Source organism: Trichechus manatus, unplaced genomic scaffold (genome assembly GCF_000243295.1).
Source record: "Trichechus manatus latirostris isolate Lorelei unplaced genomic scaffold, TriManLat1.0 scaffold00073, whole genome shotgun sequence".
NCBI lineage: Eukaryota > Metazoa > Chordata > Mammalia > Sirenia > Trichechidae > Trichechus > Trichechus manatus.
In genome coordinates, this window is record NW_004444009.1 from 12934488 (window position 1) to 12957693 (window position 23206).

General features: G+C 42.4%; 1 protein-coding gene across 1 annotated transcript; it reads left to right on the forward strand.

Annotated features, from left to right (window-relative positions):
* The first annotated feature begins 3813 nt into the window (after window positions 1–3813).
* Window positions 3814–17992, forward strand: OVGP1 (oviductal glycoprotein 1). The gene is given in 13 exon segments (XM_004380445.1): window positions 3814–3894; window positions 4896–4925; window positions 5309–5513; window positions 5945–6001; window positions 8148–8313; window positions 9131–9255; window positions 10874–10982; window positions 11084–11269; window positions 13666–13782; window positions 15493–15628; window positions 17160–17231; window positions 17234–17940; window positions 17942–17992. Coding segments are annotated over 13 exon segments (1986 nt in total). The 5' UTR covers window positions 3814–3869.
* Window positions 17993–23206: the final 5214 nt, after the last annotated feature.

Consider the following 23206-nt stretch of genomic DNA (forward strand, 5'->3'; position numbering starts at 1 on the left):
ACAAAATACAAAAGATTAATATACAGAACTCTTCAAGAAATTAGGAAGGAAATTAATCAAAACAAAGAACACACAATAGAGTAAATTAAAAAGGTTAGAGAAGACCATAATGATGAATTTAACAGGCTGCAAGAATCCATAGAGAGACAGCAATCAGAAATCCAGAATATTGACAATAAAATTTCAGAATTAGACAACTCAGTAGAAAGTCATAGGAGTAGAATTGAGGCAATGGAAGTCAGAATTAGTGGGACTGAAGATAAAGCACTTGACACCAACTTATTTGAGGAAAAATCAGATAAAAGGATTTAAAAAAATGAATAAACCCTAAGAATTATGTGGGACTCTATCAAGAGGAATAACCTATGAGTGATTGGAGTACCAGAAAGGGGTGGGTGGGTGGTGGATAACAGAAAATACAGAGAGAATTGTTGAAGATTTGTTGGCAGAAAACTTCTCTGATATCATGCAAGATGACAAGCCATCTATCCAAGATGCTCATCGAACCCCACATAAGGTAAATCCCAAAAGAAAGTCACCAAGACATATTATAATCAAATTTGCCAAAACCAAAGATAAAGAGAGAATTTTAAGAGCAGCTAGGGATAAACAAAAAGTCATCTACAAAGGAGAGTCAACAAGAATAAGCTTAGACTACTCAGCAGAAACCATGCAGGCAAGAAGGCAATGGGATGACATATATAAAGTCTTGAAGGAAACAAAATGCCAGCCAAGAATTATACATCCAGCAAAACTGTCTCTCAAATATGATGGCGAAATTAGGGCATTTCCAGATAAACAGAAGTTTAGGGAATTTGCAGGAACCAAACCAAAATTACTAGAAATACTAAAGGGATTCCTCCAGTTAGAAAATCAGTAACATCAGATAATAACCCAAGACTAGAACACAGAACAGAGCAACCAGATATCAAGCCAGATAGGGAAGACACAAAAGTAAATCAAAGCTAAAACACTGAAAATAGGGAAACATGTTAATATGTAAAAGATGACAAGATTAAAACAAAAAAGAAGGACTTAAAAAATGTAGACATAGATTTTTCATATGGAGAGGAAGTCAAGGCGATATAAAGAAATAAAAGACTGGTATAAATTTAGAAAAATAGGGGTAAATATTAAGGTAACCACAAAGGAAACTAACAACCCTACAAGTCAAAATAAAAAACTAGAAAAAAATAAAGACTCAGCAAACACAAAATCAACAACAACAAAAAAGATGAAAAGAAAATACACAAAGAAAAATGACTAAGCACAGAAAATTAAGTGGAACAAAGAAACTGCCAACAACCCACAAAAAAAGACATCAGAATGATAGCACTAAACTCATACCTATCAATAATTACACTAAATGTAAATGGACTAAATGCTCCATTAAAGAGACAGAAAGTGGCAGATAGGATAAAAAAACACTTTCCATCTATATGCTGCCTACAAGAGACACACCTTAGACTTAAAGACACAAACAAACTAAAACTCAAAGGATGGAAAAAATACATCAAGCAAACGACACTCAAAAAAGAGCAGGAGTGGCAATATTAATCTCTGACAAAATACTTTAAAGTAAAATCCACCACAAAGGATAAGGAAGGACACTATATAATGATTAAAGGGTCAGTACACCAGGAGGACATAACTATAATAAACATTTATGCACGCAATGACAGGGCTCCAAAATACATAAACTCTAACAGCACTGAGAAGAGAGATAGACAGCTCCACAATAGTAGTAGGAGACCTCAACACACCACTTTCAGTGAAGGACAGAATATCTAGAAAGAAGCTCAACAAACACACCGAAGAGCTAAACGCTACAATCAACCAACTTGATCTCATAGACACATACAAAACCTTCCACCCAACAGCAGCCAAGCATACTTTCTTTTCCAATGCACATAGAACATTCTCCAGAATAGACCACATATTAGGCCATAAAGCAAACCTTAACAAAATCCAAAGCATCGAAATATTGCAAAGCATCTTTTCTGACCATAAAGCCATAAAAGTAGAAATCAACAACAGAAAAAGCAAGGAAAAAAAAAAAAAATCAAACACATGGAAACTGAACACACCTTACTCAAAAACTAGTGGGTTATAGAAGAAATTAAGGATGGAATAAAGAAATTCACAGAATCAAATCCTACCAGAACCTTTGGGACACAGCAAAAGCAGTGCTCAGAGGTCAGTTTATAGCAATAAATGCACACATCCAAAAAGAAGAAGAGGCCATAATCAAAACATTAACCCTACAACTGGAACAAATAGAAAGAGAGCAGCAAAAGAAGCCCTCAGGTGCCAGAAGAAAGGAAATAATAAGAGTTACAGCAGAATTAAATGAAATAGAGAATAGAAAAACAATTGAAAGAGTTAACAAGACCAAAACTGGTTCTTTGAAAAGATCAACAAAATTGATAAACCACTGGCCAAAGTGACAAAAGAGAGGATGCAGACAGATAACCCATATAAGAAATGAGATAGGTGATATCACAAGAGACCCAACTGAAATTAAAAGAATTATAACAGAATACTATGAAAAATTGTACTCTAACAAAGTTGAAAACCTAGAGGAAATGGATAAATTTCTAGAAACTCACTACCTACCTAAACTAACAAAGAAACATGCTCTCAGGTGCTGAGAATTCTATTCATCATATTCCTTGGGCTCATGATACATTCTCACCTTTGGCTCATACATTGACTCAAACATTGTTGACTCATATAAAAATTCAGATTTGTGTCTTCTCTTGAGAAATCAGTTTACTTGCACTGGGTCTGCTTCCCTACCTACATTGCAACCATTTGAGGCTGCTCAGAAGTACTGTCCCTGCTTGTACCCATCTCTATTTTCTACTGACCACAAGGCTGCATTTCAGCTGATGTTTATCATTGAGCTTGAGCAGTTATTCTTATAATAAAGTGAAGAATGAACTATTTTGTTATGTATATTTGACTCATTTACATGACCTGCCCCGTAAGTATCAGCATTTGAGTTTGAGAGCCCTGGTGGCACAGTGGTTAAGAGCTCAGCTGCTAACCAAAAGATTGGCAGTTAAATCCACCAGCTGTGCGTTGGAAACCCTATGGGGCAGTTCTACTTTCTCCCATAGGGTCACTATGTGTTGGAATCAACTCGACAGCAATGGGTTTGTTTGTTTGTTTTTAACTGTTGGGTAACATTTTGGTGTCCTTAATTACAACTACCATTCATTGAGTCCTTATTATAAGCAAAGCACTGAACTAAGAATTTTTCATACATTATCTTTTTAATCCCTACGAAACCATGTAAGGTAAATAAGAGCTGTTGTCTTATTTTACAGATGTGGAAATTGAAGTTTAAAGAGGCTAAGTAACTTACCCAAGATGATACAACTTCTAAGAGGTGACACTGGGACTCAAACCTTGTCTCCCTGAGTCCAACCTGGGGCCTTTAAACTTTATATTACACTGCTTCCCTAACCAATAGTCTTATAACAACAGAATGACTGCTATCATGCAATGTTTCTCCCCCATACTCAGCCCATGGGGGACAGACCACCAGGGTGAGGAACTGAGTACTGGGAGGGCTCAGGAACACTGCCCTGCCCTGGACATGGCCCCGTGGTGGACACCCGCTGGATGCCTGTGTTGGTCCAGAGCTGGTGCTTCGTTGGCTCCAAGAGCTATAGCTGTGCTGGAGAGGGAGGACAAGAGGTGCTGGGGTCACTGTGACTCTGAGGCAGCAGCTCATAAATCACCAGCTCTGGCACTGGTGTGTGTGTGTGTGTGTGTGTGTGTGTGTGTAGGGCTAGGCTCTACATGGGGAAGCTCATATAAAGGGTTTCAAACTCTAGCCTCACAGCTGTCAGACCTTCGAGATGGGGAGGCTGCTGCTCTGGGTTGGTGAGTATGACAGGTCCCACCCCCGATGGTATCACAGCCCAGGAGGTACCAGGCTTCATGAGTTTGCCCTCTCTCTGGTGGCTGAAAGAGCAGCCTGGGACTTAGGGGACCTGGATTAAGTAGATGTAGGATAGGACACCACCACCTGTCTGTCAGTTTATCATACTGTGGTGGCTTGCATGTTTCTATGATGAGGAAGCGTCAAAATACAGCAGGGTCACCCATGGTGGACAGGTTTCAACAGATCTTCCAGACTAAGACAGACTAGGAAGAAAGGCCTGGAGATCTACTTCTGAAAATTAGCCTTTGAAAGCCCTATGGATCACAACAGAATATTGTCCAATATAGTGCTGGAAGACGAGCCCCCTAGGTTGGAAGACACTCAAAATACACAGTGGCTGCAACAATGGACTTGAGCGTATCAATGATCATGAAGATAAGAGAGGACCAGACAATATTTCATTCTGTTGTACATGGGGTCACCATAAGTTGGAGCCAACTCGACGGCAGCTAACAACAGGATGGGACATAGTGAAGGTCAGAGGTGCCCAGGGAGGAATGATCAGAGCAGTGACTCTCAAATCTGATAGTATAAAATAAAAAAAAAATTAAAAAAAAATATTGATGCCCAGGTCCCACCTCAGATCAATTAAATCAGAACCTCTTGGGGAGGAGCCAGGATATTTAATGTACAGCCAAGGATGAGAACCACTGGCTTAAATTTTTCACCAAGACTTTTAAAAAACATCGTTGTCCCTGCGCAAAGTATGCGTGTGCGCGTGTGGTATTAGAGCGAAAAGGAACTTAGATAGATCTAGCTTCACCTGCCCAACTTTAGAGAAAAGAGAATGCGTGAATGGCGTGTGTGCCTCCATTTGTACGTCTGCCTCTGGATGACATGCTGAGTGGGTGGCGTGTTGGCTGACTGGGGTGGGCACTGGGGCATGTCACTCTGGGCATGTGCATGTGTCTGAGAGTTATTCCTTCCTTGCTTCCTGCAGGGTTGGCTCTTGTGCTGGAACGCCACAATGGTAAGGAAATTGTATTCTCTCCAGAGCAAGGGAGATTCTCTGGCTGAGAGGTCCTCCGTGTTGAGTGTCCCACCCTGCCCTGGCTCCTTGGTCAGGGATTATTGATACCATTCAGTTCAGCAGCGGGTGTTCAGCCACCTGCTGTTTGTCAGTCACTTGCTGCGTGTCAGGATCCAGCTGAGAATCAGGATTTCATAAGGCATTCTTTTCCCCTTGGGGCCTCAGCAGTGGGGGAGGGCCCGGACCTCAGGGTAGTTTTGGGGAATGTGGGGGAAGGAGTTACAGTGGCCTGGGTTCTTGGGCTGGTGTCCACACTGCTCTGTGGAAGCTGAGGGCCCCCCTTCCTTGGTCTCTGCCAGCTAATGTGTGCTCTCCCTGGCCAGGTGCTGCCCACAAACTCATGTGTTATTTCACCAACTGGGCATATAGTCGACCAGACCCTGCCTCGATCTTGCCCCAGGACCTGGACCCCTTTCTCTGCACCCACCTGATATTTGCATTTGCCTCAATGAAAAACAGCCAGATTGTGGCCAAAAATGCCCAGGATGAGAATATTCTCTACCCAGAGTTCAACAAGCTCAAGGAGAGGTGTATTCCTGCTGGGTGTGGGGGTCATATTTTCAGATTTTATAGACTAAGCTGATTTTTCTAGTTCTCTTCCACTTTCCTCTGATTCTTTCAGTCCTAACCTCCTCTTCAAGTGGCTCCTGAAGCCTCCTCCCCTACTTTAGAACTCCCTGTTGACAAGCACCCTGAGCTCTTTCTTGCCTGCTGGTGTTGTCTCTGCTGTAGTCTTTGCCTCAGTGTCCTCTCTCTCTTCTCTGCCTGGCAACCTCATAACTCACTCTTAAGCCCCTCCCTCCCTCCCTCCATCCACCTTCTTCCCCTACTTCCCATCTCCCTTATTTCTCCATTGTTCCTTAAAATAACGGAGGGAAGAAGGAAGGGAAAGAAATGATGGATGCAGCTGCTCACTGGCGTAAGGACTTGGTTTACCAACCCTCTCTCCCACATCATAGGAACAGGAAGCTGAAAACACTGCTGTCTGTTGGTGGGTGGGACTTCGGCACACCAAGGTGAGAGTGTTTGGTTGCCATCTTCCCTCTGGGGTGAGAGGTGATGGCAGAAGGGAGGGTGGAGCAGGCAGGCTAGAAGTGAGGACTGGGGAGGGGGAACCAGGTTGGCCGTGGGGAGAGCAAAACTAGTGCAGACACTTCCCTGAGCCCTGGCCTGGCCCTGACTCAGGGACCTCTAGACCTCTTCTCCCTGGGGGTGGAGGTTTGCGGGTGGAAGATAAGGAAGTTCTAGCAGAGACGGTGGAGGAGGAGGGGGCGGAGACAAAATGGACACTCACAATTCGCCACTGGACCCTTCCTAAGAGGCAGGGGTTTTGTCTCAGAGCAGGAGGAGGGCTCTGGGCCTACTCATTTAATAAATGGAGTTGAAGGACTGCATCAGATGTTAAGCTTACTGCCCTGGCACATAGTAAATGCTCAATACATGGTAAAAACTCGTTGCTATCGAGTCCATTCTGACTCATAGTGAACCTATAGGACAGACTAGAAGTGCCACGTAGGGTTTCCAAAGAGCTGCTGGTGGATTGAACTGCCAAACTTTTGGTTAGCAGCCGTAGCTTGCAGTAGCTCTTAGCCACTGCTGCTCTTATTAGCACTTTACACTCCACAGGGCAATGTAGAGATTACAAAATGCCTTTCTATTTCCTGTCTCCCATTTCCTGGCTGAGGCCTGGGGTAGAGGCCAGTGCCAATCTTCCTGTCTTAAGGGAAATGAGATGAACGAGATGCAGACCTGGTGGCAGGGGAGTGTGTGGGGATGCACCTTGTAAGCATCTTCCAGTGACAACAGAGGAAGAATTTGGGGAGAGTTTTTGGTTTTTAGGTGATAACTAAGGACCCCTGGTGGCTCATTGGTTAAGTGTTTGGCCGCTAACCGGAAGGTCAGTGGTTTGAACTCACCGGCCGCTCAGCAGGAGAAAAGACCTGGCAATCTGCTCCCGTAGTAAAGATTTCAGCCTAGGAAACACTACAGGGCAGTTCTACTCTGTTATATAGGCTCATTATGAGCTGGAATTGACTCGACAGCACACAGCAATAATGACAGGTGATAAGTGGCTTTGCCCAACCCCAGGCTTCACCTCTCCCGTGATGATCGCTTTTTGAACACTTACTATTTGCTGGATGCTGAGCCAGGTGGTGTACACACATTATCTTATGAATACTTGAAAGCTCACAGGGTGGTTGTTTGTATCCCAAACTTGGTAGAAAAAGAAAGCAAAAGTCAGAGGTCTGCAGGAATTTGCCAGATGGTACCTACGTGTCACTCAGAGATCACCCAGTGGGGAGGTGGCAAATGGACAATGAAACCCAGGCCCGACTAATTCTGTAATTTTAGACTGCCACTAAAATTACTATTTTAGTAATTTTCTAACCATTGCATGCCGGTCTAGCTGAGAATTGCCTAAATTTTTGCTCCAGTAAGTTAAAATTTTTTTTTTTTCAATAGTATCTCCACTACAGAAGAGAAAACAAAAAAAAAAAAAAAAAAAAAAAAAAAAAATCAAGCAAGCAAATAAAAGAGAAAAGGGACTGGAGCCCCTTGTAAGAGCATGGAGCTCTCGTGCCATGCTCTGCAGCCTAGGCCCAGATTAGATGGTAGATCTTTCTGGAAGTGCTGACCCTTGCCTCATGTTTTCTCCCCTAATCCAGTCAGGGAAAGAATGTCAGTGGTAGCACAGGTTTTAGGAATGGGATAGTTACCCTGGAGGAAGCAGGCAGGGAAAGGCCAAATGCCTTACCCATGGTTGAAGCACATTTTTGGTGGTAGAGCTGGACTAAGCCAGGTCTTCTGACCCCAGGCTGTGCTCTTTGTCTTGTATCTGCTGCTCCCTGTGCACTTGGCCAGGGACAGGACGTGGTTTTTATCTCCCTGTTGCCTGAATTCCCCATTCCTGGCTATTGGTGCTTCTGTCTGGTAACCCCCAGTTCACAATTTAAGACCTTCTCTCATTCCCTACACCTGCCTTAATGAGAATTTGATAAAACGTTTTTAGAGTTTAAAGATCCCCCTTCCTTTCCTTCAGCCACATCCTCCATGCCACCCACAGGCCACAAACCACGGGGCCTTGTAGGAGGTTGCGATCCTTGGAGGAGGTTGTGATCCTGCAGGTAGTGTTCCTTGCCTCACCCCCCGGTCTCCCTGCAGGTTCACCGCTATGTTGTCCACACCCACCAGGCATGAAAAGTTTGTTGATTCAGTTATATCCCTCCTGAGGACATATAACTTCGATGGTCTTGACCTTTTCTTCTTGTACCCTGGACTGAGAGGCAGCCCCATGCATGACCGGTGGAATTTTGTCTCCTTAATTGAAGTAAGGCCAGTATGGCAGCCCCAGGCTCCAGAAATGGTCTAGTTTTATCACATCTGGGCTCACAGCAGAGAAGGAGCATAAGGCTGGGGATGGGGCAGGGACAGGAGAGAGGTGACAGAATGTTCTTTTACTACCATCACCTTAGAGGTGTTGGGCAAAAGAGCTCTGAGCATGTGTCCTATGGTCGCTCTTTTCTCTGTCTGCATCTGGGTCTTGGTTCAATCGTCTAGTCTAAGCAACGCCTCTCTGTGCAGCCTCCTGGACTCCCCCAGGCAGTGTCAGTCTAAATTCTGTGCTCCTGAGCCTGCTCGTTGTTGTTAGCTGCCATGGAGTTGGCTCTGGCTCATGGTGACCCCATGCACAATGGGATCAGACCATTGTGATCCATAGAGTGTTCATTGGCTGCTGTTTGGAAGTAGATGTCCAGGTCTTTCCTCCTAGTCCATCTTAGTCTGGAAGCTCTGCTGAAACCTGTTCAACATCATAGTAGTATGCAAGCCTCCACTGACAGACAGATGGTGGCTGTGTGTGGGATGCATTGGTGGGGAATCTGACCCAAGTCTTATGCAGGGAAGATGAGAATTCTACCACCGAACCACTACTGCCCCGTCCTGAGCCTCTATTAAATCACTCACCATGTTGGGCCATGTCTGCTGCTCTCATGAGCCTGTGTCAAGACCTGTGGTAGACTCACCTTTATATCCCAGAACCTGGCTCAAGGGGCTCAGGATGATACCTGCCAGTCTCCGTGCCTCTCTCTCTTTCCCTGACTCTCTGTTTTGCCTGATTCTCTGTGTCTGTCTCCCTCTCCTTTTAGGAGCTCGTGTTAGCCTTCAAAAAGGAGGCAATCAACAACCTGCACCCAAAGCTGCTGCTGTCTGCTGCTGTCTCTGGGGCCCCAAATATCATCCCAACATCTTATGATGTCCGCGTTCTAGGAAGGTGAGTGGATGCTGCCTTGGTGAGGCAAGATGTTGACAGGAAGGAGGCATCTCAACAGCTTGAGCCCCAGAGCTGCCCAAGCTTTGTCCCTGAGCTCCCCATATGCCTGCCTGGGTGTAAACGTAAGTTTAGGGGGTAGATTTAAGAGCATGGATGGGGACAAGGATTAGCTCCATTATACACTGGGGCTTTCTCTAGACGATCAGAGGGAGATGATGGAGTACTCCCCCTCCCCCAACATTGTCATCAGGGAAGATTCTTCTGTGTGGCCCATTGCTGGATGTCACAAGGACAGAATCCCATGAGCCTGGCCTCTGCCTTCCCAGATGACAGTTATAGACTGATTCTGTGCAGCAGGTGGGTGCCATCAGAGGGACGGATGAATTAACAACCACGGCCACAAAACCAAAAATTGGAATGCATCGTCAAACCCAGTTTTCAGAGCACAGGTCTCCATTCAAAAATATCAAAGCCAGACAGAGAATGGCTCATAAATCTTTCTGGACATGCTGGCTCTGGGCTAATTTTCTTGAACCTCAGGAATCAAGTAGTTGCAAATGAGAAAAGTGCTGGGGATGCAGAACAAAAGCAAGGAGGGGCTGTTGCTGTGTGAGATGGCCCTAGAGGAGCTGTTTCAGTGTGGGAGGAGAAGGGCATAGAGTTTCAGTGCAGCTTAGAGTTCATTTGTGCTGGTCTTGAAATCAGGCTGGATTGAAGGAGCCCTGCCTTCACCCAGCCAGGTGATCTCAGGAAAATTAATGAACCCGTCTGGGTTTCAATTTCTTCTTTAGAGACAGTTATAGTACTTACCTCATAGGACATTTGCCAGATTACAATTGAATGAGGTAATCAGTTTAAACTATTATTCCTGTCACCTGGTAAGTGCTCAGTTATACCTGGAATGTAAGAAAACAAGGAGCCCTGGTTAAGAGCTCAGCTGCTAACCGAAAAGTTGATGGTTTGAACCCACCCAGCGGCTTCACAGAAGAAAGACCTGCCATCTGCTTCCGTAAGGATTACAGCCAAGAAAACCCTATGGAGTAGTTTTATGCTGTCTTATGGGGTTGCTATGGTCAAAATTGACTTGACGGCACCCAGCAACAACAACAATTAACAAAGCTTTCTGAAAGAGGTGGGTTTCAATGGCTGCTTGAATGGTAGAGCTGAACCCCTTTCGCTTGTACATGGGACCCTGTATTCCAGCTGACAGGACTATTCTCCAGTCTTACTACATCGCTAATTTCCTATCATTCTTCGAGATGTAGTTCAATTATTCTGTCTTTTTTGGTACCTTCCCTGACTCACCAAGGCAGAGTTATGCTCACGTGGCTCTGGACTCGCACAATGCATGCAGACCTCTGCTAGCACCTGTATCAGGCCTGTTTGTATTTGTTTTCTTGTCTGACCTCGGCCTAGGCTGTGAGTGCCATGTATGCTTTCAGGACAGCATAGATTTTAATGCACAACTGTCCCTAACCAGCAGTTTGTGCCAGCGGTACTATCTTAAGTGTAGGCACAGCCTTGGGCAGGCCCCAAATGCAGAACGGGGAGGGAAGCTTGGGTGGCCAATGCATAGTTAGGTAGTACTGTGATGATCTCCTCCTTCTGTCCCCTACAGATGCCTGGATTTCATCAACATCTTGTCTTATGACTTCCATGGGTCCTGGGAGAAGTTCACAGGACACAGTAGCCCCCTGTTCTCTCTGCCTGGAGACCTCAGATCGTCGGTAAGAAAAGGAAAGATCTCAGATGGCCCAGATATCTGCTGCTGATCCCAGGCCATTGGTTTTTAATAACAAGGAGGGGTTTGTGTTCTTCCGATATGCAGGCATATGCCATGAATTACTGGCGAAGGCTTGGGGCACCCTCAGAGAAGCTCATCATGGGGTTACCCACCTATGGACGTACCTTTTGCCTCCTCAAAGCCTCTGAGACTTGGTTGGGGGCCAGGGCTATGGGACCAGCATCTCCAGGGAAGTACACCAAGCAAGCTGGCTTTATGGCTTATTTTGAGGTGACGAGAAGAGGGATCTCTTCCTAAATGGGGCAAGGGCAAGGATAGAGGCAAGAGCAAGGGTGAGGGCTAGAGACAGGGCAAAATAGTTCCCTGGGGCAAGGGAAATGTACTATCTGGGATATTTTCTTTTTCTTTAAGAGAACTATTTTAGTTCTTTGTGAGGGATAAGGGGCTGGATGGAGTATGAATGGAGGGGGACAGATATTTCACCCCTTAAAAGGATCTAAAATGTTATACAGGTCAATTCTGACTTACTATGGCCTAATCAAAAAGCATGAATAGTTGAATATAAACAATTCCAAACATATACAAAAGTACCACCACAGTCCCATCACCAAGCTTCAGTGATTAACAACTCATGACCCATCTTATTTCATCTCTGCTCCCCAACTCCCTCCCTCTCCACTACTAAATTAGTTTGAAGCAATTCCAAGACATCCTCTACTATATCTTCTTTCTCCTCTACTACAATTACCACCACCCCCATCCCCATCTCAAAAAAGCTTACTATTGAGTAGAGGAAGGGAATATAAAACAGAATAGAAGACTATAAGAGGCACAAGACTGTTTCAGGTGGTTGAAGAGATATGGAAAAATCTATGGGGCAGCTAGATTCTGAGCAGAGCTTTGAAGCACAGAAGGATTCTGATGGGCAGAAATGACAGGATGGAATGGACTTCCAAGGTAGTAGGGACAGCAGGTGCAAAAATACAGGGTGTTTAGGGGTTGCCAGATGGAGAGCTATGTTCTTACCTTAGACAACAGTAGAGTAGGTGCCAAATGTCTTCCCAATCTCTCTTCTGTCCTAGATGGATGGAGATGTTTTTCTGCCTATCCAAAGAAATATGGTTATAAGTGATGGCAGAGTTGAAATACACCTTCTCACTTATTGACTGTCTTGTTATCTGAAATTTTTCATTTATGACAATAGTAAAAAATCTATGGACTATTTTGCACAGTAACAATGTACGTCTGGCAGTAATGAATGCTGCGGTGCTAGACGAGAGTAATGTTGGCTTTGATGGTTAAGGTTATGATTTTTAGTGGTTTGGCAGTTATGTAATGATGTAATTTGGCAGTTATGTAATGATATAATTTGGCAGTTATATAGTGATGTAGTCATCCTCCACTTTCACATAACACTGATTTCACATAACGAGCTTCTCTTTGGAACCTAGCCATATAGATAAGTGAGGAGAGGGTGTAATGTTCTTTTTTTTTTTAAATTAATTTTTTATTGTGCTTTAGGTGAAAGTTTACAGAGCAAATTAGTTTCCCATTCTATAGTTTATATATGAAGTGTTCCATGACATTGGCTGCATTCCCTACAATGTGCTAGCACTCTTCCCATTTCCACCCTGGGTTCCCTGTTTCTTTTTGTCTAAATTTTCTACCCCTTCCTGCCTTCTCATCTTTGCTTTTGGACAAACGTTTGTACTTTTGATCTTGTATAATTGATTGTTCTAATGAACATGTTCCCTTAGGGTGTTATTGTTTATTTTATGGGCCTGTTTATTGTTCGGCTGAAAAGTGGTCTCTGGGAATGTCTTCACTTCCAGGTCAGAAGGGTGTCTTAGGGCCATAGTCTCAGGAGTTCCTCCAGTCTCTATCAGACCAGTAAGTCTGGTCTTTTTTGTGAATTTGGTTTTTTGTTCTATATTTTTCTCCGTCTCTGTTCAGGACTCTCTATTGTGATCCCAGTCAGACTGGTTGATAGTGGTAAGAGGGTGTAATGTTATTGAAGGATATTATGGGTCAAAGATTTTTATAGGCAGAATCTTAAAAGCATCAAAACAAATGACTTAGACATTAACTTCTGCAGTGCAACTTGAACACTTCTGCTTGTTCATAACATATAGCATAGTTTTTAGCACCATGCTGGGTGCAAGTAGACATTCAAATGCTTGATTGATTGTGACAACCTAGTCCCTGCCTTCAAGACCTTTAAGTCTACTAGTGATTCAAAAGCTAATTGATAACTGCCTATATGGGGCAGTTTGTGCTGAGATCTAATGAACAGGGAAGAGACTTGTTTACAAAAACACTTTGAAAAAAAATACAGGTTTGGTCAAGGGTCAGATATATTGTTGTTAGTAGTTTTGTGTTGATATCATTTACCAAACCCTGGCTTAGTTTCTGAAGAATGTCACCCACTCCTGTGTTCTCTCGCTTTTTCCATCATGGACATTAGAGGAAGGAACATGTAATGTTAGGAATTTATTCAGAATAGCAAGGTCACAGAGTAACTTCTCTACTCCCTCTTTGGTCTTCCTTCTTCTCACTCCCTGGTGAGGGATTCTTGGACTCTTTATCCCTGGGAAAGGAACAAGTGTGTCTGCTGGTGCTTCTCTCTATGGCATTTGATGTTACTAACCTTGTGATCCTTCTGGCAGGTTTGCTCCTTTGTTCAGAGAGCAAGGAAGCATTGGATTGAATATCAGTTTGTCCCATATGCCTATAAGGGGAAGAAGTGGGTTGGCTATGACGATGCAGCCAGCTTCAGTTACAAAGTAAGACCCTGGCTCTTTCTTGCTCCAGCATATAGTTTACCTTTGGCTTTCATGGGTCTTTGGTCTGTACAATGTGTGTGCGTGCACACGTGTGCATGTATGGGTAGAAGGCAAATAGGTGAGGATGTTTAGATCAGATGAGTTTCAGGCACACCCAAATTTTAGTTTTACCTAGAGTTTCATAATCTCACCTAGTCCAACCCTCTTATTTTGAAGGGAAAGAAACTAGGTGTTGAAGGGAGAAGTGACTTCTCTCAGTTCACATGGCTTTTTGGTGAAAGTCTCTTCTCTTCCATTTGGATCAGATGATTTCATAACAGGTAAATACCAGTATATGGCAAAACAAGCTAAATACTCAATGAATGCTGCTGATATTTGGCAGAGGCTGGGTAGTCAGGGAAGCCTTCCTGAGGGTGGTGAGCAGGAGAAGATGATGACCTGACAAAGGGCTAAGTGCACAGAAAGCTCATTTTGGGTTCAAAGAAGAATTTGGGTGGAGCAGAGGCTTTTTATAAAGTGTAACACAAGGCAGTAGAGGAAAATGTAAACCAGTTTATGAAAGGACTTGAATGTGTTGGAGGTGTTTGGTTTTCATCAAGATACTATTCTGGTTACTCTTTTTTTTTTTTTTTTTCCTGTGAGCAATAAACAGCCTGTTCTCTAATCCAGAGGGGTGTGTATGTGTATACATATAGCACATATATATGTATGTGTGTATATGAGTATTAGAGTTCCTGGGTGGTGCAAATGGTTAAGATGCTTGGCTGCTAACTGAAAGGTTAGAGATTCAAGTCCACCTTGGTGCCTTGGAAGAAAAGCCTGGAAAGCTACCTTAGAAAAATCAGCCATTAAAACGCTATGGAGCACAGTTCTGCTCTGACACACGTGGAGTCATCATGAGTTGGAACTGACTCAACAGCAACTGGTACTGGCATATGTGTGTGTGTGTGTGTGTGTGTGTGTGTGTGTATCTGGCAGGTAACTTGTTAGTTTATAAGTGGGTTAAAAATCTTCACAGTTTCAGACTAAACCATAATTGGGTCACTCCTTCCATTTATTTTATTTACATTTGGGGAAAGTAAACCCCAGAAAAGGGCCAAGTCATACAGCTGTTTTTATAAGATGGAGTCTGTCTTTCCCATTAGCCTTGGGAGAGAACTTTGGATTTGAGTCTAAACTGCCATTTTGTTATATCTGAGCTTTTAAAAATCATGGATAAAAACCTTCATTTTCTCATCCATGAAAAGGGCATGCTATTATCTGCCTTATCCCTACTTTATAACATCACTGTGAGATAAGGTATGTAGAAATGTTTTGTAAATAACAAAGCAATATCTATACTTTAGTATGATGATAATGATGATTAGCAGCTGGGGAACCTATAGAAGTCATAATATCTAACATTTATTGAATCTTTAATATATATCAGGCATTGATCTAAATATTATACATACAGGATTTATTTTGATTCAAAAATGTTGGAAATGTTATTATCCCTCTTTTACAGATGAGGCAACTAAGACACAGAGGGGTTATGTAACTTTTTAAGGGTCCCATAGCTAATAGTGGTAGAGGCTGGATTTATATCCAGGCGACACTTCTAATTACCCTGCTATATTGCCCTCTGAAGGTCCATCTTATGTTTTTGGCCATTTTACTCAGTCTGGAGGCTGGCCAGTACGATAGGTTGATTGATTGCTTCTTTTATAGGCAACGTTCATAAAGAAAGAGCATTTTGGGGGGGCCATGGTATGGACATTGGACCTGGATGACGTCAGGGGCACTTTCTGTGGCAATGGCCCTTTCCCCCTTGTCCACATATTGAAGAATCTCCTAGTGAATGATGGTAAGTAGCTATGACTTAGAACCTGGGGTTGGAAGTTGGGTAACTAGGCACTGTCTTAGTTACTTAGTGCTGCTGTAACAGAAATACCACAAGTGGATGGCTTTAACAAACAAATTTATTTTCTCATGGTTCAGGAGGTTGGAAGTTTGAATTCAGAGCACCGGCTGTAGGGGTTACCATTCTCTCTCTGTCGGCTCTTTGGACCGGGTGATCGTCATGTGGCTTGATGTTTCTCTTCTCCCATCTCATTTAGCTCGCTTGCTTGTTTCGTCTCTTTTATAATTTCAAAAGAGATTGACTCAAGACACAACCTTTGCTAATCCTGCTTAATTAACATAACAAAGACACCTTATTCCCAAATGGGATAATAATCACAGACATAAGCAAAAAAGAACCAAACGTGTTGCTGTGGAGTCGATTCCGACTCATAGCGACCCTATAGCACAGAGTAGAACTGCCCCATAAGGTTTCCAAGGAGCTGCTGGTGGATTCAAACTGTGACCTTTTGGTTAGCAGCCAAGCTCTTAATCATTGTGCCACCAGATTAGGAATTATAACATAATTTTGGGGGACACAATTCAATCTACAACAGGCACTGAGGAGAGGAGGGCTTTTCTGCTAGGTTTAAAGACGGTGTGCTTGCCTTTTTGGTGAGGCAACATGAAATTGAGGGAAGAGAATAAGCTTTGATGTCAGGCCAATCTATTTTCAAATCTTGGTTTGGATATTTGCTCCTCACTGACTTCTCTGAGCTTAGTTTTCCCTATGTGTAAAATGGGAATAATTCATCAGTATAAGAATTAAATGAGATATGGAATGAAAACTGTGCTGGCTCATAGCTAGTACTCAATATGTATTAGTTTATTTCTGTCTCTTTACCCTGCTTTCATGAGGCAGGAGCCAGAAAAAGGAATTAGGTTTCTTTTTAAAGCTCTTTTTGATATAGAGGTTTCCTTGGCAGTTAAGAGATGGAACCTGGCACGCTAGAGCTGAAACATCCTTAGAGGTGGTTTATAATCTTCATTTTATGGATGAGGAGACTGGGAGTCAGAAAGGTCAAGTCTAGGTAACACAGCTAGTCAAGGGTGGAGACGGGACTCCAACCCAATTGTTTACAACATCTGTCTTGGGCAGTCTCATTGCTTTTGGTTTTGTTCCTAGTGCCTCTTACAATGTGGGGGCTCCAGAGGTTTCTCCTTGAGGATTCGACAAGTAATTAGGCCTTGGGAACAAGGTCTTGCAGAAGGTGCAGAGAGGCCAAGATGAGGGCTTCAGCACAGAGAACTGGCAATAGCAAATCCACTGAGTGCCCATGGGTGCCTGGGACCATATTAACATGGTAGGTGGGCAGGGAGCAGGGCTTCTATGTGGTGGGATTTTATCTATGCCCTCAAGTGAGAGTATTATGAAACCCTCCAATTCTGGATTTTGGGAGCAGTAACTGCAGCCCTGGAGTGATTCACCCCTGCCAGTAATTAATAGTATTGGAAGAAAGAGGTAGGATTCATCATTTTCTGATTATTTTCTTCAGAGTTCAGCTCAATCCTTTCATCACAATCTTGATTCTCATCTCTTGTGGGTTCTTCAATAACTGACCTTGAAAGTAAGCTGTGACCAAGGCATTGATCATTAATTTTGAGATTTTTCTCCCAGAAGGAGAGGCAATGACCACCGGGAACCATGGAAAGTATGAAAATATGTTTACCATCCCCAGAGATGAGACTGTGACCCCTGGAATGGAAACTATGACCCTTGGAAAGCACAGTGTAACTCTGAAAGAGAAGACCATGACTCCTATGGATCATTCAACTGTGACCCCTGGAGAGATGACCATGACCCCTGTGGCTCATCTGACTGTGACCCCTGGAGAGACAACTATGTCCTCTGTCAGTCATCAGTCTGTGACTTCTGGAGAGATGATTATGACCCCTATGCATCATCTGACTGTGACTGCTGAAGGAACGACTATGATCCCTTTGAATCTTCAGACTGAGACCACTGGAGAGATGACTATGACACTTAAAAGGAAGTCTGTGGTCCCTGAAAAGGTGATCGTCTCCTCGGGAAGGATGACAATCACCTCTGATGGGCAGACTAAGACTCTTAGAGGGGCGAATTTGACTTCTGAGGTGAGGATTGACTGCCTGATGCGTGACTTTGGTCTTTAGATGGTAGCTAAAAGCAGAATGCTGTCCTGTGGCTCTGCCGTACAGCTCCCAGGAAACTCTCCGCTTGCTTTTGACAACCTCTTTTTTTCCACTGATGGAAGCTATTCCTTTGTCAACTCAAATGACCCTTCCAGCAATCCCTCCCTCCCTAAAAAAACAAAACCCAGAAAGCCCTGCTGTGAATCAAGGAGCCTAAGCTCTGATGGTGACAGAGGCAGGGGAAAGCCCTTGTCTTTTCTTCTAGGTGATCTGACAGAAGTTGCCTGTGCCCTCTAGTCACAAACCATTCATGGAACAAAGCTGGCACCAAAGCCACAGTGGGTCAATCTCTTTTTTGTTGGATAACTGGAAACATAAAATTCATCTGCATTCTCTGAGGTTCTTTTCTTGAATCTAACTTGCAATCCAATTGTCAACTTCCTGCCTTCAAGATCACCTTTCTCTACTGATATTTTTGGAAAGAGAGAGTTTGTGTTGAGTCCACACTGTTGTTTTCCAGTGTGGGTCATATGTTTTCCTCTCTGCCACGAGCAACTGTTCACTTCATTTTTGGCAGAGCATAAATCTCTATTTTCCACAATCCTCACGGGGCGCTGGGAGAAAGAAGGGGAAATTGAGTCTTCCAAGTATATTCTCTGCTTGGTAAAATCTTTGCTGATCCTGGAAAAACACCCCTCAAGTGAGAGGATTATGAAATCCTCCAATTCTGGATTTTGGGAGCAGTAAATTCAGCCCTGGAGTGATTCCTCCCTGCCAGTAATTAATAGTATTGGAAGAAAGAGGTAGGATTCATCCTTTTCTGATGGTTTTCTTCAGAGTTCAGCTCAACCCTTTCATCACAATCTTGATTCTCATCTCTTATGGGTTATTCTTTGTTCTCTCCACAAGAAGTGTTTGAAAGGAAGGCAAAACATGGTACTCTGTGTGTGTGTGTGTGTGTGTGTGTGTTATCTATATACTTCTCATAGGTATCCTCTACAAACACCAATTCCCACATATTAAACAAACACTCTTAAAATAAATGGAAAGAGACAAAGTCTCAACAAAGAAATAGAAGAAATAAAGAAAAATAAAATGGAAAATTTAGAACTGAAAATATAATAAGCAATATATATTTTTAATCACTGAAGAAACTCAATAGCAGAATGGAGATAATGGAGGAAAGAGTCAGTGAACTTGAAGATAGATTTATAGACATTATCTAATCTGGACAACAGAGAGAAAAAAAAGATTGAAAAAAATAAACACCATGTCAGAGACTTGTGGGACAATATCAAAAGCTTCAAAATTTATGTCATTGGAGGCACAGAGGAGAGAAGAAAGGCCATGGAACAGAAAAAATTTTTGAATAAACAATGTCTGAACATTTTCCAATTTTGGTGGAAGACATAAACTTACAGATTCAAGAAGCTTGGTAACCCTAAACAGGATAAATTCGAAGAAATTTGTGCCTAGACATATCATAGTCAAACTGTTGAAAACTAAATACAAAGAATGCGTATGATAATCTCTATGGTATCACTAAAGGAATAGGGAAACATATGTATCTTCCAAGAGAATAGAGATAAAAACAACTAAATAAGAAAAAATAATCGATACAAAATAATTCATGAAAGGAGGGCATATTAGAAAACACTAGGTAGGTGGTCATATATTTAAACACAACTGACCAGTAATTACAGTAAATGCATATAGACTAATACCTCAGTTGAAAGATAGAGATCATTATACTTCATAAAAATCATTTTTATGTTGTTTACAAGAGACACATTTAAAATTTAAAGATATAAAATAATTTAAAGTAAAATGATGGGAAAATATATTAAAGAACTAATAAAAATAGAACTTTTAGCTATGCTGATATTATTGAAAAAGTAAATTTTAAGGCAAAAAGCCCTACTAGAGACAAGAGGGATTTCCATTTCTGAGTACATGGAAGGACATTGTTCCTGCTACAACAACTAGCAAAAGCAAGCTAAATTACAAAATTCATATTGTTAAAGGTACCAGATAGCTGGAGAGGCAACTAGGACAAGATAAACTAACAAAATTTTAGAAAGGGGAGAACTATCCTGAGGTGAAAAGAAAGTAGCTAGCCACCTTTTTACCTGCAGACATTTCATTTCCCAATTCTGCACTGGGTTGGACTGCGCCAAAGAAAAGAATCATTGCTAAGGAAAAGAGAAATCAGCAAAATGTTTAAAAGTCACATGGAACTGCAATGGCAAATGGGAAACTTGAGGAACCTCAAATACATGGCCAGTTTTCCCAAAGGGCATTTGCTAGTTTTAGGAGTTGCACAGGATGCTGGCAAACCTGACCAAAAGTTTCTGAAAGGCAGAGTGAATTACCCTATAGTCTAACAGTGCTAAGGAAACAAAGATTTATTGTGGGAAGGAGTCTGCCTCAAATGCTTGGCCAGTTTCCCCCTCAGGACATTTGACACTGCACGGGGCAGGAGGCTGAGGAATTGGGCGGGAACTTCTAATGGTGAGAGTAGAATCTCCCTCAGTCTTTCAGGACTTAGAAGATGGAGATCCACTAGTTCTCAAACGAAAGTCAAGGAGGGCCATAACTGAGGAATGAAAACAAATCAGAGGTAGATGAATATTTCTAAAGCTGCAACTCAACCATGACTGGGCTCAATCCCTAAATAGATTGAACTGGCTCTTACTCTATCTGCATAACAGAGGAAAGGGAACACTTGCCACTGGAAGATAAGATCACCTTGAGCCTCTATCGTTAATTTATACACAATGCCCATCATACTAAAAAATAACAAAGCATGCAAAGTGACAAGAGAATATTACTACTAATCAGAGAAGAAACAAAAAATAGTAGACAAAAGAGATGACAGCTGGAAAATACCACTAGAAAATTAAAACCTATTTTAAAAAAGAATTGAATTACATATTGTCTTGGTTACCTAGTGCTGCTATAACAGAAATACCACAAGTAGATGACTTTAATAAACAGAAATTTATTCTCTCACAATTTAGGAGGCTAGAAGTCCTAATTCAGGGCTCCAGCTCCATGGGAAGGCTTTCTCTTTCTGTTGGCTCTGGGGGAAGATCCTTGTCATCAATCTTCCCCAGGTTTAAGAGCTTCTCAGTGCAGGGACCCCAGGTCCAAAGGATGTGCTCTGCTCCTGGCTCTTCTTGCTTCGTGGTGATGAGGTTCCTCTCCTCTCTGCTCGCTTTTCTCTTTTATGTCCCAAAAGAGATTGTCTTAGTCATCTAGTGCTGCTATAACAGAAATACCACAAGTGGATGGCTTTATCAAACAGAAATTTATTCTCTCACAGTCTAGGAGGCTAGAAGTCCAAATTCAGTGTGCCAACTCTAGGGGAAGTCTTTCTTTTTCTGTCAGCTCTGGAGGACGATCCTTCTCATCAGTCTTCCCCTGGTCTAGGATCTTCTCCACTCAGGAACCCCAGGTTCAAAGGATGCACTCTGCTCCAGGCACTGCTTTCTTGGTGGTATGAGGTCCTCCCTCTCTGCTCACTTCCCTTTCCTTTTATCTCGTATAAGATAAAAGTTGATGCAGGCCACACACCAGGGAAACGCCTTTTGCATTGGATCAGAGATGTGACCTGAGTAAGCGTGTTACATCCCACCCTAATCCTCTTTAACTTAATCTAATCTTGCCTCATTAACCACAGGCAGAGATTAGGATTTATAACACATAGGAAAATTACATCAATCACAAAATGGAGGACAACCAAACAATACTGGGAATCATGGCCCAACCAAGTTGACACAACACACAATTCAATCCATGACAGAGATTGACTCAAGATACAACCTAATCCTAGAGGTTGTTTCCTGCCTCATTAAAATCATAGATGGTAGGATTTACAACACATGGGATAATTCCAACAAGTCACAAAGTGGAGGACAACCACACAATACTGGGAATCATGGCCTAGCCAAGTTGACACACATTTTTGGGAGACACAGTTCAATCCATAATACATATATTCAATACAACTTTCTTCAATGATGAAAATGTTTTATAAACTACATTTTCCAATAAGGTATGCACTAACCATATGTGTCTATTCAACACTTGAAATGTGGCTAGTTAACTCCAAGGAAGTGAATATAAATTTTATTTAATTTTAATTAATTTAAGTTTAAATAGTCACATGAGCTAGGGGCTACTGTATTGAACAGCACAGCACTAGAATGTCCATAGCAACACTATTCCTTATACCTAAAAACATAAGACTTCCTAAATGACCATCTAGAATAGAATGACTAAGTAAATTGTAGTACATTTCCATAGTAAAATACTATACAGCAAAGAGAATCATTTACAGCTGCAATATAGATGAATTTTACAAACATTATATTAAGAGATGACAAATGAAAAAAAGTACAGGTATGATGCCATTTTTATAAAATACAAAAACAGGTAACATGTATAAGTCAGGGTAGTGATTACTCTTGGGGTATGTGCTTAGAAAGGAACATGAGGGGGCTTCTGGAGTGTCTGTTGGTCATAATGAGACTTCTTCTTATCAAGAATATAGGAGTTAACCCTGAGCAGCATTGACTGAGAATTTGGGGGTGATCACTTGAAGGCAAATGCTGCACCTTTTATAGCTGTAGATTATATCCTTCCTTAGTGATGGTAGAGAGAAGGAAGGCAAATGAACTGATCCTAAGGTGAGGGAAATGATAAAAAGGAAGACTGTATAAGAGAGAAGGCTGTTGTGAACAGGTGTGTGTGTGTGTGTGTATAATGCGTATGTGGAGGTGGTTATATCCTGGGGTGTCGGGTATTGGTAGTGGGATGAGAGTTTGGAGAGGAACTTAATAAATGTTGCTCTTGCCTTCCCTCACATTTCCATACTACCACAAACATGCTCCATTACCATCTGATACCAATGTCAATAAGTTATATGGGAACCTGGTGTTGTTGTTTGGTGCCATCGAGTCAGTTCTGACTTATAGCGACCCTATGCACAACAGAACGAAACACTGCCCAGTCCTGTGCCATCCTTACAATCATTTTTATGCTTAAGCCCATTGTTGCAGCCACTGTGGCAATCCATCTCGTTGAGGCGTTTCCTCTTTTTCCTTGACCCTGTACTTTACCAAGCATGACGTCCTTCTCCAGGGACTGGTCCTTCCTGATAACATGTCCGAAGTATGTAAGATGAAGTCTTGCCATCCTGGCTTCTAAGGAGCATTCTGGTTGTACTTCTTCCACGACAAATTTGTTCGTTCTTTTGGCAGTCTATGGTATATTCAATATTCTTCACCAACACCATAATTCAAAGGCATCAATTCTTTTTCAGTCTTCCTTATTCATTGTGCAGCTTTCACATGCATATGAAGCAACTGAAAACACCACGGCTTGGTCAGGCACGCCTTAGTCTTCAAGGTGATATCTTTGCTTTTTA